The following is a 22,234-nucleotide window of genomic DNA, read 5'->3' on the forward strand; positions in this document are numbered from 1 at the left end:
GTGTTGGTGTAGGGGTTATGAGGATCGGGTGGGATATGTGTCGGTGCAGGCTCGATGGGCCGAAATGGCCTCTACCTGCACTGTGGGGTTTCTGTGATTCTGTGAAACTTTCGTTTAACCGGAGGTTAAAAGTCCGGAAAGCTCTATCTACCGGCAAAATTCAGGAGCCGTTTCCTATAAGTTTTTTTTACTTCTTGTTGCTTTTTTTTTCCCAGCCAGGCTCTGCAAGGTCTAGCTGAAGCTGTTGCTTAGCTACAGAGATGCTTTTAAGCTGCGGCTGACTGTTTTGAAGCTGTTGCTAAGCAACAGGGTTTGTTGATTCACACGGAGCTGAAAAGCTCCGTATGTTTTAACATTAGAGCTGGTTTCTCCGGCACTTTTGATGGGATGGCACCAACTCGGTCCCGTCAGTGCCGGATACCAGAAAGTTTCCTGTACTGTGCTTGTGGGATCAGGTAGATTACACTGACACAAAAGCAAAATACTGTGGATCATTGTTCCCTCTTATTCTTTTGGGTGGGCAGCCCCTTCACAGTTTCGTGCATACATTGAAAAAGCCGGTCGCGGGCTGCATGGGACCGGCAGACCCCGTCACGCACCTTACGGGAACATTGCTGCGGATGCTGAACTCCGAAACAACTCCGGAAAATGCTGGAAATACTCAGCAGGTCAGGCAGCATCTGTGGGGAGAGAGAAACGGAGTTAACGTTTCAGGTCGATGGCCTTTCATCAGAACAGGCTTTTTACATTTTGGCCCAGAAATTCGGGCCGGGGGCTTCCCGCGGGTGCAAGCCTCTGACCTGCACTTACCTAGCGCGCCGGCCGTTGAGCTGTGGGCCCGCGTGGGATTCCGATCCTGGTCCTCCTCCAACTGCCGGCGCGCAGTGCTTGCGTATCCCAGGGGCGCAGTTAGTTCGATGCGTCCCCTGGGATCATGTGGGCCATGGGGAGCCAATCGGAGCAGGGAATGCTTCATTCATAAGTTTGACAGGAAGGGCTGGCAAACCTATAAATACTATAAGTCCCAAAACATCACTAAATCTTCAAATAAATGTAAAAAAAAACACATTTTTAAAATAAACTATAAATTACATGAAATAACTATTTTAAACAATTTAAATTTTTGAAAAAAATAATTTTATTTTCTAACGGGGCTAAAAATAAACTTACCTTGCTTTAAAGTATTTAAAAATAATAAACCTGTGGAAAAAATGTTTTAATTTTAATTAATTCACCACTTACCTTGTAAAAAGCAGGCCTTGCGACTGCTTTTTATATGTGTAACTTCTGGAGACTTACCCTCCCGGGAAAACCTGCAAAAAAAAACGTAAGTTCGATGCGCACGCGCTGCCTCTCCCGCGCACGCGTTCGAACTCTGAACCCCTGCTTTCTGGGCCTTTAAGTTCTTTGGGGTAGCTGTGCCTGCACTGGAAGCTGCGAGTCTTTAGGGGTTCAAGCAGACTGTTTTGTCTTGGTCCCCCTCTGTTCAACTGGAGGTAGAGTTTCATATTCATGTTAACGTCCATTACGGCACAAACCAGAATTACAACTGGGACTTGTTTACTGTAAAAAAAGAAAAAAACATTTTTTTTTAATCACCTGATAATGAAATGAGTATCCTGTTGTTAAACACTTGGTATTGTAATTCTGGTGTGTGCTGTAATTGGATTCTAACTGATGAGAATTAAATAGGTTTTTTCTTTGAATAGATGGGCTCCTGAGATCTGAATTCAATGTAATTATTTCCTTTGGTCCTCTCTCAGGATTCACAGAAGCTGTAGAGACCAGAAGTTCTCTTTTGGAGTGCTACAATTGGCCTCTCTGCCCCATGGTCAGGGAGGGCCGAAATCAGACAGGGTTCCCACTCCAGCCCCGGCATAAAATGTTCACGTGTGACCACCAGATGCAGCCTTCCGGACTCAATATCGAGTTCAACAATTTCAGGTCGTAACCTCGGCCCCTACTGCACATTTTTTCTTGTAATTTTTCCACTCCTTTCCCCCCCCCCCCCCCCCCCCTTTCCTTTTGTTTCTCTCTCACACCTGGCAGCGATCTCTTGCCCTGCCAGTACACTTTACACCTAATCTCAGCCTATTACCATCTCACCTAGCTCTCTTGTTTCTTTCACTTCTTTTGTCCGATCACAGCCCTGCCTTCGATCTATTTTCTTTTCTTTCCAGTTTTGAAGAAGGGTTCGACCCGAAACGTCAACTCAAATTTCTCTCCACGGATGTTGCCTGACCTGCTGAGTTTTTCCAGCATTTTCTGTTGTTATTTCGGATTTCCAACATCTGCAGTATTTTGCTATCGTACGAGGGCAGCATTGGGTTCAGCTGTGATTGTCCTCCAGGATCATAATGTTGGCATTCGCTGTCTAGACTCAGAATAGACACTTAGGCTCCTGGGGCATCTACAATCTTATGGTACCTCGCCCACCACCTTGGGGAGAACTGCAGAACAATACTCTTCCCCCCCATTCCCCTATTCGCAAAGAAGAACTGGACCATACTTAAAGGATTTGTCACCGTCCTTAAAAATCCATTGGGCTCAGTTCCAGTTTTGTTGAAGATCAGCCATGATCATATTGAATGGCGGCGTAGGCTCGAGGGGCTGTATGGCCTACTCCTGCTCCTAATTCTTATCCTCTTCATTACACATAGCAGCCTGGTCAGTTGTTTATGGAACTGGGATTTGTGATGGGGCTGGTACAGGCTGTGACTTTAACGGGTATTCGTGTACTTAAAAAATGTTCCATTTTGGTGGTAATATTGATCATAAAGTATAGAGGTACATACATTTGTTTCAGACTATATAAACCAATGTGACACCTTGAAAAGAATTTAAGTAATAGTAATTTACCTTGAATATAATTTAAATAAATAATAGTGGGATTTATCTTCTGAGCAGGTGACAGCAAGGTTAAATATCATTTACAAGATGATGCTTACATTGCCTTTCATATCTTTCCCCCCCCCCCCCCCCCCCCAGTTTTGTTACTCGAGAAGATTGAAAATGATGATATAGCTAACAAGACGCTGAAGATCACGGACTTTGGCTTGGCCAGGGAGTGGCACAAAACGACCAAAATGAGTGCTGCCGGAACCTATGCTTGGATGGCACCCGAGGTTATCAAATCGTCCATGTTTTCCAAAGGCAGTGATGTCTGGAGGTAGGTGTGCTCTTGAACTGTCTAACACTAAACTGTGAGTTATTATGCTGCAATTACAAAGTACTTGCCAGAAGCGCTTTTTTGTGAACACAGAATTAATTTTGAGTAAGGTAACAGCAGGTACTTTCTTCGGTGATTAAGCCAGTGTGCTGGCTTGATAGCTGCTGCCCCTTTCCGTCCGCCCCTTTCCGTCCACCCCTTTCTCTCTTGGGGCCACTGACTCTTGTGGTGACTCGGGCAGATCTCTGGTACATTGCCCAGGTGGCCATTTCCCCGCGTGTTTGAGCCTAGGTGGTAAGCACAGTCCCCACCGCTCATTATGGGCACATTGGTGTTAACGCGATTTCCCCGCTATAGGCAGTGGGAGCTAAAACAAGTGGCAAGAGGCAGCCGTGCGACTGTAGCGCTGATATTTTGTCCAACCGAGCGGGAGAGTGCCGAAGTGGCACAAGAAGAAAGGAAATGAGAGGAAAACAAACTCTCGAGCAGCTGCAGGAAGATAGGAAATGGGTGAAGGATGGAGATCTGCAGTTACAGAAGCAGGAAAATCTGTTAAAAGACTGGTCACGAAAGTAAAAGCCCATGGGATCCAAGGCAAGATGGGCTGAATGGCCTCCTTCTGTGCTGTAAATTTCTCTGATTCTATAAAGGATTCTATGACAAAGTATGGTTGAACTAGTCGGTGTACTTCATACGTTATAAGTGATGCCTTCGTATTTGACTTCTATGGTAGTGTCAAATGGGTAGCACTATTTTCCCAATATAGTGCGGGCAGTATAAGTGGTGGAGACTGTATTGCCGGGCTATTAGAATATGGAGAGGCCATCACTGCTGATCCTGATCCTATCCTCATACTTAACGTAAGAAATTGGAACAGGAGTAGGCCATACGGCCCTTCGAGCCTGCTCCGCCATTCAATAAGATCCAGTGAGTGCCTAAACCTGCTGTGCGATTTGCTGCTTACTCACTGCAATTTTGCATTAAAAGTCTAGGAGATGATAAGATACTGGTTTCTGACAATCTGAGCAGTAACAATTTACTTCCACAAGAATCCATGATGGGAATAAATTTCTTCCCTACCTAGAAGCACCAAGTCCAATTGTCGCACGGAAACTGTTGCTGCAAATAAGATCAGTTAACTGGAACATAAATGGATAATTGAATGATGTCCATTTTTGATCCATTAATATCACCAAAGGGATGGACTATAGTCTACTGCAGGCACAGTACGTTGTGCAGAAGGGAGCACGATGCTACAAAGGGACATAGACTAAGCGAGTGGGCAGAACTCTGGTCGATGGATTCAACGTGGGGAAGTATGAGGTCATCCACTTTGGATTTGAGAAAGACAAATCAGAATATTTTCTTAATGGTGAGAGACTAGGAGCTGTGGAGGAGCAAAGGGATTTGGGTGTCCACGTACGCTTATCACTAAAAGCTAGTGCACAGGTACAAAAAGTAATCATAAAGGATAATGGAATGCTGGCCTTTATCTCGTGATGCTTGATTTGGAAAGAGCCTTGGTTAGACCCCTACTGCGTTCAGTTCTGGGTACTGCACCTCAGGAAAGATATACAGGAAACTTTGTGCTATCCGGAGGTGAGCTATCTGGCAATCTGGAGCCACCGGCAAAAATCAGCAGCCGTTTTTTATTCTTTTTGTTTGTTTTTTTTGCTTTGTTTGAACAGTCAAGCTGTGTAAGGTCTGTAGCTATAGCAACAGCTTCAGCTACAGAACTTTAGGGCCACACCCGAGTGTTTAGAAGCTGTTGCTAAGCAACAGTGTTTGTTGTCAAATACGGAGATAAGAATCTCCGTATCTCTCAACATTAACTCTGGAGAGTACGGCAGTTTTGAGGCAACGGCAGCAGCTCGGTCTCGTGGGTGCCGGATAGCACAAAGTTTCCTGTATTGGCTTTGAAGGGGATTCGGTGCAAATTTGCCAGAATGCTACCGGGACTGAAAGGGTTAAATCATGACGGGTTGCATAAACTTTGTTTATATTCCCTGGGGTTTAGAAGTTGAGGCGTGATCTACTCATGGTGTTTAAATTGTTAAAAGGATTCGATAAGGCAGATACAGAAAAACTATTTCCTCTGGTGGGGGGAGTCCAGAACAAGGGGACGTACTCTTTAAAATTAGAGCCAGGCCGTTCGGGGTGAAATCAGGAAGCACTTTTTCCACACACAGGGTAGTGGAAATCCAGAGTTTTCTTCCTCCAAAAGGCTGTGGATGCTGGGTCATTTGAAATGTTCAGGACTGAGATTGGTAGATTTTTTGTTAGTTAAGGGTATTGAGGGATATGAAGCAAAGGTGGGTAAATAGAGTTGAGGTACAGATCAGCCGTGATCTAATTGAATGGCGGAACAGGCTCGAGGGGCTGAATGGCCTACCCCTGTTGCCGTGTTCCCACTGTCGATGTTTAATAAGTTGGGTGTCCTCTCTTTTTTACGTGCAGCTACGGAGTGTTGCTGTGGGAGTTACTGACTGGAGAAGTGCCTTATCGTGGGATTGATGGCCTGGCAGTAGCGTATGGAGTAGCTGTCAACAAATTAACCCTTCCTATTCCATCTACCTGTCCCGAGCCATTCACCAAGCTAATGGAAGGTAAGCAAGTGGCCTTTTTGTAAAATGAGCTCTTTGAAAGGATAGGCCTCTTTGTTTTCTTGGATAATGTTTCATTCTATGAATTATTTAAGGTCAGTAATTTTGATTTACGAGCAAAAATCTGCTGGATAGTTTTTCTCTTTGCTGTACATTTTACCTGCTGAATTTGCATTCACACTGCGTGAAGTATTTGTAGCCAATGTTGTAGTGGAGCGATAGTGCATTCACGTACTAAGCCAACTGAATCCAGTGCTGGGTTGCTGCAGAATGCACGAAGGAGCAGAGCTCAGCAAATGCATCTTGACTGAAGGGTTGGGCCAGTTGTGGTATCCCTGGTGTGCCCCCTGGCTGATGGCGTCTAACTCGGGAGAAACCAGCAATTCAACCTGGGACCTTCCTGTACAGCTCCATTGCACGTTGGGCAGCTAGAATCCAAATAAATCTACTCTGCAACTGACTTGGATCAAATTTATTAAATGTCAGAAGTTCCATTTTAAAGTAACGAGTCAGCGGTGATGTCATTTTCATGCCCTCACTTCCTTAACAACAAAAACCTTTCTGTATGAGCCGTGGCAATGGCTTACCCTATTTGCGTCTTGATGTTTCTTTGTTGTTGACTTGTAAAGGGAAAATAATTAATCACAAGATAATGTTATGGATGGGCTTTTCACTTCAAAGTCACTCTGCTTTTATTCCATGTTTAAGCGGCTTTATTGCTCTTGGGCAATAGATTTGGCCCAATGGCTGGTCCACACAATCCAGATGGATCGCGGTGAGCATTTTGTAAGGCAGGAGCGCAGCTGAAAGATCACAGTCTGGAACTGCAGCTTGATCTTGGCAAGCGCAGAAGTAATTTTGCCAAGAAATGGATCAGTACTTCAGCATAATGGGAGTGAGTGGAAACAGTCGACTATGTGTTTGCCCATGCTTGAGACAAAAACACAATCAGTCACCCTGAACCCCAAATCCACTTCTACGTTTGGGCTTCCATAACCCCTTTCCCTCCCTCTCCCCCTCCCCCTGTAGTGCAGTTTTTCTGTGTGGCATCCACCCTGGTTTGTAATGGGATTACTCTAGCTTCCTTGGAAGAGGGAACAGAATGCATTCTAAGACTCTGGTCGATATCGTGGGTCCTCTGGAGCAGTTACCTCTCTTTAGGCATTGCTAATTCCTAGAAGGAGATCCTGCAAATCTATTGGCAGGATAGGCGCACCAACGTCCATGTTCTCACTCAGGCCAACATCCCCAGCATCGAAGCTTTGACCACGCTCAATCAGCTCCAATCGACGGACCACGTCGTCCGAATGCCCAATACGAGACTCCCAACACAAATGCTCTACTCGGAGCTCCAACAGGACAAGAGAGCCCCAGGTGGGCAGAGGGAACGCTTTAAAGACACCCTCGAAAAAGTGCAACATCCCCACCGACACCCGGGACTCCCTGGCCCAAGACTGCACAAAGTGGAGGAGAAGCATCCGGGAAGGCGCCGAAAACCTCGAGTCTCTTCGCCGGGAGCAAGCGGAAGCCAAGCGCAAGGAGTGCACGTCAACCCAAGCACCCCACCCCCGCCCCTTCAACCACCGTCTGCCCCACCTGTGACTGAGACTGTAGGTCCCGCATTGGACTCATCAGTCACCTGTGAACTCATTTTTAGTGTGGAAGCAAGTCATCCTCGGTTCCGAGCGACTGCCTGAGAAGAGAAGAGAAGATTCTGGTGTCCTTGTTTTGTCTTTTGCTCAGTTATAATCAATACCTTGTTTTCTCGCTTACTCTTTCAGTCTTGGTGATGCCTGCACTGTGGGCCTTGGTCCTTCACCTTAGCCTCTTAATTTAAAAAAAATAATTAATCGTTTAACTTGGTTACCCTGTTCAGCTCATCACTTTGCTAATCTAGAACCAGGGGTCACAGTCTCTGAATAAGAGGTCGGCCATTTAGGACTGAGATGAGGAGAAATTTCTTCACTGAGGGTGGTGCATCTTTGGAATTCTCTACCCCAGAGGGCTGTGGAGTATATTCAAGGCAGAGATTGATAGATTTTTGAATATTAAGGAATCAAGGGATATGGGGATACTTCAGGAAAGTGGAGATGAGGTAGAAGATCAGCCATGACCTTATTGAATGGTGGAGCAGGCTCGAGGGGCCAAATGGTCTACTCTTGCTCCTGCTTCTTATGTTATGTTTGCAGTAGAATTAAAAAATTTATAAGTCTGGTTCTGAAGTTGTGTTGCATGGCATCTGGAACATAAAATGTAGGCTTTTTACAGCAATTCCTGCTCTAGTTTCTCTTTAAACTAAATTTTACAGTCGTCTTGTTCGATCAAAGTCTGTATGCAAATGAACAGGTGGTAACCCAGCTCCAGATTGGCATAGACTGTATACGTTGACTTCTTGTTGGCGTACAGTTCTATGGGTGGAAAAAGTCCTCTGTTCTTTGTTCAAGTGGCCATTATTTGTGTGTGAACCGAGGCAGCAAGGCGTCAGTAGGCTATTCAAGTATGGGAGTGGGGGGCATCCCAGCTGAGCACATCTTGTCCTCATTCGATATTGCACACAGGCACTTCTGGCAGGCATGGCTGGATAGGGATCAGGAGATCTGCTCTTCTCCGCACTCCCTAACACTGCGTATTAGGGCCCAAATGTAGTGCCTGGCTGTGATTAGCTACTGTGCTGCAGTAGCTCAGTTAGTCAGCAGTCAGGGAGTGAATTTTGTTCTTCTCCAAGGTGAATCTGCATTGCAGCTAGATGGCAAGAAAAAATATCTGTGTTTAAGCTTATAATGTACAAATGATTGCAATAAAATTTCTATTTGAACAAAAGACCTCCCCAAACTCTCTGACCAACATTTTCCGCTTTTATAGTTCTGTTTGTGTGTGTGTGTGTGTTTTTTTTTTTGCTGTTTCTGTAAAATTGAACAACTCAATTCCCCTGGTGAGCTACTGAGTAAAAAAAATTATCAGGTGTAGCACCAAGCCATACAGCCCAAAAGGATCTACAGGAAACTTTTTTTTATCCAGCACCGACGGGACCGACGTGGTGCCGGTCCATCAAAAATTCCGGATAACCCAGCGCTATAGTAAAAGATAGGGAGAGCCGAGAGCTCTGTATAAAGCAACAAACCCTGTTGCTTAGCAACAGGTTCAGAACAATGGCCACAAGTTGCAAGCGTCTCTGTAGCTTAGCAACGGCTGCAGCCACACCCTTGCACAGCAACGGATCGATGAAGGCAAGTAATATGAACCTACTCCTGAATTTTGCCGGTTAACCGAGATTTCCGGTTATTTAGGTGCCGGTAAATTGAAAGTTTCCTGTAGTTTTGAGTCATGGTCTGTGCTGCAGTGGCTCACCTCAGTTAGGCAGCAGTCCGAATGCTACAGTAGACCTCAGCATACCTGGACTAGAGAAGAAAAGAAAGATCTGCCAGGATTCTCACTGCTGATTGTTTTCCAGTGACCCCTGCGGGACTTGGGCCTGGCTGTGATGCTCTCCAGCCTGACGCCTAGCCTCAGACATGAAGTGGCCACTTAGGCAAGGCACTAGAGGGTTGCCATTATTTGCGGAACCAAACTCCAGGAAGAGTTGATGCTTTAGGGAGAAGTGGGGAGAAAATTGGAGGGAAAAAACAGTACATAAGAGGTTTTTTTTTCAATAATCCTGTTGCACATTTCAGACTGCTGGGACCAGGATCCTCACGTCCGTCCAACATTTGCTACCATTTTGGAGCAGCTCACTGCTATTGAGGCGACAGTCATGACCGATATGCCCCAAGAGTCCTTTCACTCCATGCAAGATGATTGGAAGATGGAAATACAGCAAATGTTTAATGAGCTGAGGACAAAGGAAAAAGTGAGTCCAGTGTTTTACTACTTTGGAAGTATATCGTGCAGTTTTTAAAAATCTTGTTACGCCAAATGTTTTTAGCTCCAGTCGCAATGCAGAGCAGGAACAGATAATCTAGATTGACGTTCCAGTGTAGTTACTGAGAGCACTGTATTGCCAGAGGTACTATTCTTCAGATGAGTCTGAGGCCCTGTCTGTCTGTTCCGCTGATTCAGGTGAACATTAAGAAGCCCCCCCAATTTAAGGAAGAGTAAGAAGTTCTCCCGGTGTCCTTTCCCATGTTTCTTCCTCAACTAGCACCAACAAAAAAATAAATAAATAGAGACCAACTGGTCAGTCACCGCATGTCAAATATATATAGGTGAAGTGCAACGAGACCTGGGTGTCCTTGTGCACCAGTCGCTGAAGGTAAGCATGCAGGTGCAGCAGGCGGTTAAGACGACAAAAAGCTGGAAACTATAGACCAGTTAGCCTAACATCTGTGGTTGGCAAAATGTTGGAGTCCATTATTAAGGAAACAGTAGCAGAGCATTTGGATAAACATAATTTAATAGGACAGAGTCAGCATGGTTTTACGAAGGGGAAGTCATGTTTGACAAATTTGCTCGAATTCTTTGAGGATGTAACATACAGGGTGGATAAAGGGGAACCAGTGGATGTAGTGTATTTGGACTTCCAAAAGGCATTTGACAAGGTTCCACACACAAGATTACTGATCAAGATAAGAAATCACGGGATTGGGGGTAATATACTGGCATGGGTGGAAGATTGGCTATCTAACAGAAAACAAAGAGTTGGGATAAATGGTTCGTTCTCGGGCTGGCAATCAGTAACTAGTGGTGTTCCGCAGGGGGCAGTGCTGGGACCCCAACTCTTTACAATCTATATTAACGATTTGGAGGAAGGGACCGAGTGCAACATATCCAAGTTTGCCGATGATACAAAGATGGGAGGGAAAGCAGTGAGTGAGGAGGACATAAAAAACCTGCAAAAGGACATAGACAGGCTAAGTGAGTGGGCAGAGATTTGGCAGATGCAATATAATGTTGGAAAGTGTGAGGTTATGCACTTTGGCAGAAAAAATCAAAGAGCAAGTTATTACTTAAATGGAGAGAAACTGCAAAGTGCTACAGTACAAAGGGATCTGGGGGTCCTGGTGCATGAAACACAAAAAGTTAGTATGCAGGTGCAGCAGGTGATCAGGAAGGCCAATGGAATCTTGGCTTTAATTGCAAGGGGGATGGAGTATAAAAGCAGGGAAGTCTTGCTGCAGTTATACAGGGTATTGGTGAGGCCACACCTGGAATACTGCGTGCAGTTTTGGTTTCCATATTTAAGAAAAGATATACTTGCTCTCGAGGCGGTTCAGAGAAGGCTCACTCGGTTGATTCCAGAGATGAGGGGGTTGACGTATGAGGAAAGGTTGAGTAGGTTGGGACTCTACTCATTGGAGTTCAGAAGAATGAGAGGCGATCTTATCGAAACATATAACATTATGAGGGGGCTTGATCGGGTGGATGCGGTGAGGATGTTTCCACTGATGGGTGAGACTAGAACTAGGGGGCATAATCTTAGAATAAGGGGCAGCCCTTTCAAAACTGAGATGAGAACTTCTTCACTCAGAGGGTAGTAAATCTATGGAATTTGCTACCCCAGAGAGCTGCGGAAGCTGCAACATTAAATAAATTTAAAATGGATATAGACATTTTCCTAGCAGATAAGGGAATTAGGGGTTACGGGGAGAGGGCAGGGAATTGGACGTGAATCTAGATTCAGATCAGCCATGATCCTATTGAATGGCGGAGCAGGCCCGAGGGGCCGTATGGCCTACTCCTGCTATTTCTTATGTTCTTATGTTGGCCTTCGTAGCGACAGGGTTTGAGTACAGGAACAAGGATGTCTTGCTGCAGTTGTACAGGGCCTTGGTGAGACCACAGCTTGAGTATTGTGTGCAGTTTTGGTCGCCTTACCTGAGGAAGGATGTTCTTGCCATGGGGGGAGTGCAGCGAAGATTCACCAGACTGATACCTGGGATGGTAGGAATGACATATGAGGAGAGATTGGGTCGATTAGTTAGGCTTATATTCGCTAGAGTTTAGAAGAATGAGAGGGAATCTCATTGAAACTTATAAAATTCTAACAGGACTAGATGCAGGAAGGCTGTTCCCGATGGTGGGGGAGCCCAGAACCAGGGGTCACAGTCTAAGGATAAGGGGTAAGCCATTTAGGACTGAGATGAGGAATTTCTTCACCCAGAGAGTGGTGAACCTGTGGAATTCTTTACCACAGAAGGCAGTTGAGGCCAATTCATTAAATATATTCAAGAAGGAGTTAGATATATTTCTTAAGGCTAAAGGGATCAAGGGATATGGGGAGAAAGCAGGGACAGGGTACTGAATTTGGATGATCAGCCATGATCGCATTGAATGGTGGAGCAGGCTCGAGGGGCCGAATGGCCTACTCCTGCTCCTATCTTCTATGTTTCTATTACCGAAGTTTAATCTAAGATAAATAAGAGCCACAATTATATTTTACTGCCGAGAGCACTTACCATCCTACTCTCAGTTACGATGTGTTGGAACAATTTGTTTGGATTCACTAATTACTTTTTGATCATTTAAAAGTAGGAACAAATTTATATCTGGGCATAGTGCACACCTGTGTAGCGTACAAGCTGGAAGCTGCTGCTAGGACATAACCTGTGATGTTAAAAGGGTTCTCTCTAATAGCACAAGGGTTCGGCATAACATCTTGATGGCCTACATCCTTAAAGCACTGATGCCTTGGATCCTGCTCATCTCATTTTGAGGGCGATGTTGGACAACTCCCAGTTCAAAAATAAACTATCTGCACGGTAGTTATAAAATTCACGCCCTCCCTTATTTGTCGTCTGTGTCTTGCAAGCCCAGATTGTAATCTGGGGATGGAGACCAAAGAGGATTCGGAGTAAAGTCCCCGCCCGTGGCTATCTGTCATAAAGGCAAATGTGGCAGAATTCTGCGGCTGAAATGTCCCACAATCTCACTACTGCAAAGTAATTCATGGTGTAAAAAGTTGTAAGACAGTTTCTCTTGACTTAGTGCCGTATAAATGTGACATGGTTTTCTGCTGTCCATACTCTATCATTGGCATTCAGTCAGTGCTGATGTCTAAAATACCTGTCATCTGCACATGATATGAATTTGTAAGTTAAAGGCATTATCTAATTGGTGTGGATTTATGGATTAGAAACTGGATTGAAATAATGACATTCGAGCTACTGTACGTAGTTTTAAGATGTTCTTTGCACTTTATAATTTGCACTATGGGTGGGTAGAAGTTTTTAATCACCGTTCTCACTGATGTGTTTTGTTGTTGTCGTGACCAATCCAGACTCGGCAGTTGCCCCTTTATAGCTTTGTCCTGTTGTGCTTCCTAGGAGTTGCGATCACGGGAAGAGGAGCTGACGAGGGCAGAGTTGCAGCAGAAGTCCCACGAGGAGCTGCTGAAGCGCCGGGAGCAGCAGCTGGCGGAGCGGGAGATTGACGTGCTGGAGCGCGAGCTGAACATCCTCATCTTCCAGCTGAACCAAGAGAAACCAAAAGTGAAGAAAAGAAAAGGCAAGTTCAGGAAAAACCGGCTAAAGCTAAAAGATGGAAACCGAATCAGTTTGCCTTCAGGTATGGAGTTAGAAACTAAGGTGTCTGGGTGGGCACGGGGAATACCCGTGTCAAGCTAAACTGGAATTTTGGTCTGATGCAAGTGTGTACAGGAAACTCTTTTTTTTTATCCGGCACAGACGGGACCGGCATGGTGCCGGTTTATCAAAAAGTCCGGATTAGAGAGTTATAGTTAAAAGGTACGAGAGCTCGTACACAGCAACAAATCCAGGCTTCCCTGTTGCTTAGCAACAGCTGCAAGAAGCCCGACCACAGACCAAGCGTCCCTGTTGCTTAGCAACAAGTGCAGGAACCCCCGATTACACAGCCAAGAATCAAGAAACGGCCACTAATATGAAGAAAAACTTAACTGAACCTACTCCTGAATTTTGCCGGTTAACCGAGATTTCCAGTTGTTTGGGTGCCGGTAAATCGAGAGTTTCCTGTATTAAGAAATGTGTTTAAATAAAAAGCCACGAGGCACTAAGTTATGCAATTTGTAGCCCAATTTCCGGTCCATGCAGAGTTGAATCTCAGTCAGGTGGGGAATGGTAAAATTGGTTTCAACCTTCCTGGGTCAGGAAGCGGATAAATCACCAGAGTGTTCGATCCTGATCGCTATCCAGTGACCCCTGCTGGAAAGTCCACTTGTTTGGATGTTGGGCGAGGACAAGATGGGTTTGACTGTGACAGCCTGCCAGTCAGACACTCTGGACATTCTTCTTGTAGAAGTCTGGAGAGATACCAGAGGTTTACCAGTGCCCATGGAACTGTATGCCAGCAAGGAGTCAGCACCTTCAGAAGGAAAGGCATGAAAAGTTGCCAGAAATAAAACAAACTAAAATTACATTGCAGAGTTGCTTTAACTCCGAGAATGTGACCGAACAGAAACAGGCCATTGGGCCCATCAACTCTGTGCCAGTAATTTTTCCACATGAGCCAAGTAGTCACTGTCCTCGCTCCACAAGCCCAATACTATTCCTCTTTTTCAAGCAACTATTTAATTAATGACCTCTGTGTCAACTATGGATTGTGGCAGAGGATTCCACATTCTTTGAACATAAGAAACAGGAGTAGGCCGTTCGGCCCTTCGAGCCTGCTCCACCATTCAATAAGATCATGACTGATCTACCTTCACTCCAACTTCCCGCTCTATCCCCGTATTTCTTTATTTCCTTCGTATCCAATTTGCGCACAGCAAGCTCCCACAAACAGCAATGTGATGATGACCAGATAATCTTTTTCCAAGTGATGTTGATTGAGGGATAAATATTGTCCATGACACTAGGGATATCTCCCCTGCTCTTGTTCAAAATAGTGCCATGGGATCTTTTACGTCCACCTTAGTGTGGAGAAACTTTCTAATCTTGCCTTTAATTCTTTGTGCTTATTTTAAAATATATGCCTTTGTGTTACCGTCTCATCAACAGTTGGAAACAATCTATCACTATCTACCTTCTAATCAACCTTCCTGGTCTATCAGTTCACCCCTTAAATGTCTCTGCTCTCGGGAAAGAAAACTCTAACTACTCCAGAGTCTCATCATAAATGTAACCCCTCATCCCCAGTAACATTCTAGTGAACCAATGTTGCACCTTCTACATTGTTTTTATGCCCTTTCTATTAATGGGGTGACCAAAACACAATGCTGCTGTCTTGTCTCTGTCTTTCAGATGAGACATTAAGCCGAGGTCCCGTCTGCTCTCTCAGGTGGACGTAAAAGATCCCATGGCACTATTTCGAAAAGCAGGGGAGTTGTCCCCGGTGTCCTGGACAATACTTAGCCCTCAATTAACATCACACAAAAAAATTATCTGGTCATTATCACGTTGTTTGTGGGAGCTTGCTGTGTGTAAATTACAGCAGTGACTACACATCAAAAGTAAATTGGCTGTAAAGTGCTTTGGGACATCCTGAGGTTGTTAAAAGGTGCTACATAAATGCAAGTCTTTTTGTTGAACATGTACCTCCTTGCTATTGTATTCAGTGTCTTGAGATGCAGAATTTAGAATCCCATTTGCCTTTTGTTTTGGCCTTAGCTACTTGGGCCGCCACCATTAATAAGGTAAATTGTGCTTGACTAATTTACTGGAATTTTTTGAGGATGTAACTGGTAAAATAGATAAGGGAGAACCAGTGGATGTGGTGTATTTGGACTTTCAAAAGGCTTTCGATAAGGTCCCGCATAAGAGATTAGCGTGTAAAATTAAGGCACATGGGATTGGGGGCAAGGTATTGACTTGGATAGAGAACTGGTTGGCAAACAGAAAGCAAAGAGTTGGAATAAACGGCTCTTTTTCCGAGTGGCAGGCAATGACTAGTGGGGTACCGCAGGGATCGGTCCTTGGACCCCAGCTATTCACAATATATATATTAATGATCTGGACGAGGGAATTAGATGTAATATCTCCTTTTGCAGACGACACAAAGCTGGGTGGGCGTGTGTGCTGTGAGGAGGATGCCGAGAAACTCCAGTATGATTTGGACATGTTGGGTGATTGGGCAGAAGCATGGCAGATGCAATATAACGTGGATAAATGTGAGGTTATCCACTTTGGTGTCAAAAACAGGAAGGCAGATTATTATCTGAATGGCAATAGATTGGGAGAAGGGGAAATGCAACGAGACCTGGGCGTCCTTGTGCACCAGTCGCTGAAAGTAAGCGTGCAGGTGCAGCAGGTGGTTAAGAAGGCAAATGGTATGTTGGCCTTCGCAGCGAAAGGGTTTGAGTACAGGAACAAGGATGTCTTGCTGCAGTTGTACAGGGCCTTGGTGAGACCACATCTTGAGTATTGTGTGCAGTTTTGGTCGCCTTATCTGAGGAAGGATGTTCTTGCCATGGAGGGAGTGCAGCGAAGATTCACCAGGCTGATACCTGGGATTGCAGGAATGACGTATGAGGAGAGATTGTGTCGATTGGGCTTATACTCGCTGGAGTTTAGAAGAATGAGAGGGGATCTCATCGAAACTTATAAAATTCTAACAGGACTAGACAGACTAGATGCTGGAACGATGTTCCCGATAGTCGGGGAGTCCAGAACCAGGGGTCACAGTCTAAGGATAAGGGGTAAGCCATTTAGGACAGAGATGAGGAGGAATTTCTTCACCCAGAGAGTAGTGAACCTGTGGAATTCTCTACCAAAGAAGGCAGCAGAGGCCAATTCATTAAATATATTCAAGAAGGAGTTGGATATATTTCTTAAGGCTAAAGGGATCAAGGGATATGGGGAGAAGGCAGGGACAGGGTACTGAATTTGGATGATCAGCCATGATCTCGTTGAATGGCGGAGCAGGCTCGAGGGGCCGAATGGCCTACTCTTGCTCCTATCTTTTATGTTTCTATAACCTCTGTATTTGCACATCAACATCCCTCTACACCATTTAAAATCTTAAGATGTATTTCCGTTTCCTATACATACTTCAAAATGTATTATTTCACATTATTTTACATTGTACTGCATCTACTACCTATCTATCCATTGTGCTAGCCTATTAATGCCCTCCTGTATCCTGTAACCATCCTGGTCATGGTTTGCTGTTATACCAATTTGGTGCCATTCCACTATTGTTGTCTCAAGCCCCAAGTCTAGATTGTTAATAAAAATGACTGTTAAACAGACCTCAGTGGAGGATTACTCACATCTTTCTAGCCCTTTTAGCCTTCCCTTTACTTTCAGTCCTCCAACAATCTGTCCTAGTAGCCACATTCTTTTTAAATAGGATTACATAGAATATACTGTACCGTGCAGAAACAGGCCATTCGGCCCAACCAGTCCATGTCAGCCTTTATGCTCCACTTGAGCCGCTGCCTCGTCTTTCCTCATCTAACTTTATCAGTATAACCCTCTATTCCCTTCTCCTTCATATGCTTATCTAGCCTCCCTTTAAATGCATCTGTGCTATTTGCCTCAAACACTCCGTGGTAGAGAGTTCCATGGTCTCACCATTCTCTGGGGAAAGAAGTTTCTTCTGAATTTCCTCTTTGATTTCTTGTATTTGATGGCCTCTAGTTTTGCTCTTGCCCACAAGTGGGAACACACTCTGTGTCTACTCTATCAAAACCTTTTTCCTTGCCATAAGTCTCTTATTTAGTTATCTTACCAATTACTTTCTGATAACGCATTAACCACATCCACTGCATTTCCATATCTACCTCTATTATTTATCTGAAGAATTTTAGAAGATTGGTCAAGCATGACCTATATTGACTGGCCCTGATATCAACTCGTGTTGCTCCAAGCGCTTGATTATTTCACCTTTGTAATGTGAATCGGACTTCTAACTGTGATGGATCATGTCCTGTGCGTACTGTGACATTTCAGTTATTTTAAATTGATAGATTTTCAGCACAAGATCACTGTTCAAGCCTCCCCAACTCTCGACAAGCGGAAAAGCTTGAATGGCAGCAGCTACAGTCCGCCAAGCAGCCCCACCATCATCCCACGACTCAGAGCTATACAGCGTAAGTGCAATTTCATTTCTGTCATTCAATCCTGTGCTTTGCAACTGCTTTGTAGTGCTTGGCAAGTAAAGTATATGAAAGAGAAGTGATTGAAATGTGATTCTTTATTTGTTCATTTATACTCCACGTAGAATTTTCCTGTGTTTATGGGGCAGGAATAAAATGACCTCCGGCTGAGGGAATTTGTATCTTTACAGTACATTTTGTCCTGACAACCTTCCTCAGTCTCCTCTTCTGGGCCAAAATCTTGCTTTTCATTTCTCATGGCAGTCTTGACTGTTCCAAGAAGATCTAGACAAAAGTTTTTTTTTTTTGCTGCCTCCCTCCATCCCCTAAACTGATGTAATTCACTAAACTACAGTTTTAGTGATAGTCTCCGATTTGTTTTAAAGGGTCAGTATAATTCTGTTCACTATTTGATTTGAGAAGTTACCAATCCCATCTTTTTGCCTGCTTTAATTTGGCCACGTGGCCTACCTTGACTGAACAAGTTCTGGTTAGCCTCTGATCGATAACTCCATTTTGGCCTCCCTTTGATGTCGGCTTCTGGTTTTGGAATCTACATTACGGCTGAACCACACAACTGATACTTTTCATAGGCTATTTCTGCCATCATCTTGCTTTCAGCTGTGCATCAAAAAGCGTTCATATTGGAAGAACATTCAAAACTTGACCCCCAATATGGTTGCAACGTAATTCTTTTATTGCGCTTGACCAAGTCTGATGCACACAATGTCTTTAAGCAATAGACATACTGAGAAATAAACGCATTTACCCTGTTTTTCCTCTGGGTGGAGACGTAATCTTTGTTGATCCTTTCGATCCTGATTCTCTACAAATTGTGACGGAAATCTTGAGATCTTTATAGGTCTCTAGTCACGCACACTGTCCTTGATGATTCATTATATCCTGATAATAGTTATTGTGAATAAGACCCCAGAAGTGAGGTAGTTCCTACAAAACACCAGATGCCAACTTGATTGCCATCTAGTAACTAATTATCTTGGCCCTATTGCCCTGCTTCCTATCGCTATCTTGGACCGATTGTATTGAGAAAAATAAGTCAACAGGCACGAACTGCACTTTCAGCAGAAGCTAAACAGCACAGTCAGTTAAATTGTACCCTGACACATTAAACCCCTATAGCATCCCAGGAATGAACACCTTTAAGCATTTCATTATTTCTAGCTACAGTACAAATCCACACGCCATTTACAAGTTCAAAAAACCTTAATTATATGAGATTAAACCAAATCCTAATCCTGCCTACATATGTATACACGATAAGGGTATCTTTTACAATATGCTGATTCACTGGAAGGATATCCCACTGACCATGCCCCATTTCGATTCTTCCCAATGCAAAGAGGCCTTCAACTCTGCTTCTTCCAGGGTGTAAGCCTACAGCTCCAGGCCAGGTAAGGAACTGAGTTTAGATAGAGAGTGTTGTAGGAAAAGCGCACCGAGCAATCTGCATTCTCTGCAACTCATTTGGCCAGGAAGACGGCATCTTGGTTTGGGTCTTGTACACCCTCCTCCAGCATTAGTCACACACTTGATCAGACTCTTCGTTCTGGCGCTGGACTAACACCAGTAACCAAATGTACTGATGCGCAGGAACTTGAGATGTTTTTGAAGCTGATGGTCGACTGGGTAAAGGCAGCACCTGATGTAGAGACATGGCGATCGGGGGGATTTCTGTTTATATCTGTGTTGATTGAGTTGATCTCAGCCTGGTGGGGAAATCACCCAGGGCGCTCACGGCCCTGACTCCTCCTGGAAAGTCTATGCGGGAGGATGGGAATCGGGCTAGGCTTCCGTAACCGAATACAGGAAACTTTGTGCTATCCGGAGGTGAGCTATCCGGCAATCTGGAGCCACCGGCAAAAATCAGCAGCCGTTTTTTATTCTTTTTGTTTGTTTTTTTTGCTTTGTCTGAACAGTCAAGCTGTGCAAGGTCTGTAGCTATAGCAACAGCTTCAGCTACAGAGCTTTAGGGCCACACCCGAGTGTTTAGAAGCTGTTGCTAAGCAACAGTGTTTGTTGTCAAATACGGAGATAAGAATCTCCGTATCTCTCAAAATTAACTCTGGAGAGTACGGCAGTTTTGAGGCAACGGCAGCAGCTCGATCCCATGGGTGCCGGATAGCACAAAGTTTCCTGTACTGGGATGTATTATCTAGACACACTGAATTTAGAAGAGTTGGCTGAGAACTGCTGGTGCCTGTGGGACTGTAAGCCAGAGTCTGGGCCTTTAGAGAAAGGGACAAGATGGCAACAAAATTGTCGCAAAGAAACTTGAGTGCTGTATTGTTTTTGTTACCGGTGGTTATCATAATCTGCCTTTCTAAATACCGTTTCTCAACAAAATCTGCACACAGATAATAGAGCTTCATAAACAATTGTACTTAAACTAAAACAGACAGCTTTTCACCCTCCCCCCACCCTCCCCCATTTTGTTTATTTTCCTCAGTGAGCGCCAAAACCGATGCTGCCAATTCCAGCGGCCACCGCAACAGCATATATGTATACCAACAGGATGTGGATATCGCGAGTGAATGTGCAAGCAAATCCCTCAGTAGGGCTAAGACAAAAGGCAAGATTTTTGTGTTAAATCATGAGCAGGCAATAAATCATCTTGGTACTCCCGTAATGTACTGTTCAGTGGTGACCCTCCTGAAGCAATCAAAACAATTCCTTCGGTGATCGAATGTTTCCGATGTGTTTGTGCATTCGCTTTAGAGACCGTGGGGATAAGTTTGACTGTGCGATAGTGTAAAATGAGTGAATCGGCAGACAGTTTTACATCTCTTCCCGATTTTGTATTTCCACCGGCACAAAGTCAAACTCTTTCTCTCCCCCCCCCCCCCCCCCCCCCCCCCCCAACACACACACTGTGCGGTCTGAAGTTGTCGACTTGTAATGAGCTAACTGACTTGACTGTGTGCTAGATTCTCCGTTTAAACAAATGGTTCAACGGGCCTCCCCTCACCTCTGTCGAGGTGCTAGATGACGCTGCTTTCCTTTCCTTCCCCCTATCCCCAGTCCTTGGATGTCAGGCCGGCCAGCCTTGCAGTAGCCGACTATCTGGTAAGTTAAGTCGGTGCCGATGGCCATCGAGCCTAAGGCCTATGTGCTCCCAACTCTGGATTCAAACATCAGAATTATCCACGCAGAGAGGGAAAGTGAAACAAAACAAAATGTCGTCAATATTAATGACTAAAGTTTTATTTTAAATTCCTCTCGCGGTTTGCTCTGTGCTGCTTCACATGGTCTAATTATTTTAATAGATGTAGATTATAGGCCGTCTGTTTTTCCATCCCCCTTGAAGGGTGATGAAAGCTTAGAATGATCTACCAAGCAAGGTAATAGAGATTTAAAAACATTGGGGTTAATCAAAGCCCAATTAGATACCATGCTGAAAGTTAGTACAAGACGAATGGATTGCATGAACTGACCTTTCTTCACCCTCGACCTCTTCTTTTGAAGTGAATGCTTTCATATTTTGACAGCCTGACTCTAGGCAGTCACCACTGAACAGTGCAATTAAGATTAAATCTGCCTGTTGTCCGACGTCTGTCAATCGACGAACCGATCCATCTTTTCCTCTCTTCAGCGGGTTCTGCTCCTGTCGCCCCATCGGCTTGCTGCTGGAATTTGGCTGTTTCTCCTCGGCTCTCGGGCCTGTTTAGCAAACACCGAAGCAAAAGTGCTTTAACTTTTAGGATCTTTTCTGCTGGGATTTGGTGGCCTTAATGACGCGCTGTTGCTTTGTGTTGCCTGGCTGTCTGAGCCTTTTTCTTATGTTTTGCTTTCTATTTGGTTTAAAATCCAGCTGACAATTGCTGTAACCCTGCAGGGGGTAAGTCCACCTTCTTAAGCCTCTTGGAGTACTCGTGTAACACATTTAGTGTTCTGACTCTGTTTTGTGCAGTTACCCTTGATGAGAGCAATAGAACCTGGGGTAAAAGCACAGTCTACCGACATGAAGATTATGACGAAGAGGTGCAGAAAGCTTGCAGGAAGAAAGGGCGAACTTGGGGACCCAGTTCTATGCAAACCAAGGAGCGAGCCAGTTGTGAGGAAAGGTGAGTGCTGAAAGATGGGACTTGTTTCCCCACTGTGGTAGGGTCCAAATTCTGTGGGCACCGGCAGGCCTCCAGTAGCCATTCTTCATTTGTGAGGCAAACCTGTGAGTGTTGGCAGACTGTTTGACTGTGGAGGGCATCACAGTTGTGCCTGAACCCCCACACTCCCAATGTTTACGCACTTTTCAGCAGGGATTGTCGAATAGGAATGGGAACCCGTGCTGATTCAATCCACACCCCCACCTCCCTCTCTTTTTTACCCCCTCCTTCTCACTTCCCCCCCCCCCCACCTCCCTCTCGCCCCCCCCACCCACCTCCCTCCATATACCGCTCAGCTGATTAAAGAGTGAACAAAACTTGTAATGGTATCCAAAATGGATTATCTTTGCCCTGTTGTACAGAAAACTTTCGATTAATCGGCCCCTAAATAACC

The 22,234-nt window shown here is 44.7% G+C and overlaps 1 protein-coding gene across 3 annotated transcripts in view; it reads left to right on the forward strand.

Moving 5' to 3' along the window:
* map3k21 (mitogen-activated protein kinase kinase kinase 21) overlaps positions 1-22,234 on the forward strand; it is a 95,676-nt gene that overhangs the window by 67,988 nt on the left and 5,454 nt on the right. For 2 of the 3 annotated variants that reach the window (XR_015075843.1, XM_085979462.1), the window contains exons 2-7: positions 2,989-3,169; positions 5,627-5,775; positions 9,444-9,619; positions 13,032-13,272; positions 17,591-17,713; positions 21,648-21,801. Coding sequence is in view for 2 of the 3 variants with exons in the window: in XM_085979462.1 (XP_085835588.1) it covers positions 2,989-3,169; positions 5,627-5,775; positions 9,444-9,619; positions 13,032-13,272; positions 17,591-17,713; positions 21,648-21,801 (1,024 nt within the window). In the remaining variant the exon portion in view is untranslated. Of the gene's footprint in view, positions 1-2,988; positions 3,170-5,626; positions 5,776-9,443; positions 9,620-13,031; positions 13,273-17,590; positions 17,714-20,186; positions 20,310-21,647; positions 21,802-22,234 lie in introns of all 3 variants that reach the window. The other variant, XM_085979470.1, reaches the window with a different exon arrangement.

The sequence above is a fragment of the Somniosus microcephalus genome, chromosome 3 (genome assembly GCF_052327205.1).
Source record: "Somniosus microcephalus isolate GS21.2 chromosome 3, FLI_Smic_1.0, whole genome shotgun sequence".
Taxonomy (NCBI): domain Eukaryota; kingdom Metazoa; phylum Chordata; class Chondrichthyes; order Squaliformes; family Somniosidae; genus Somniosus; species Somniosus microcephalus.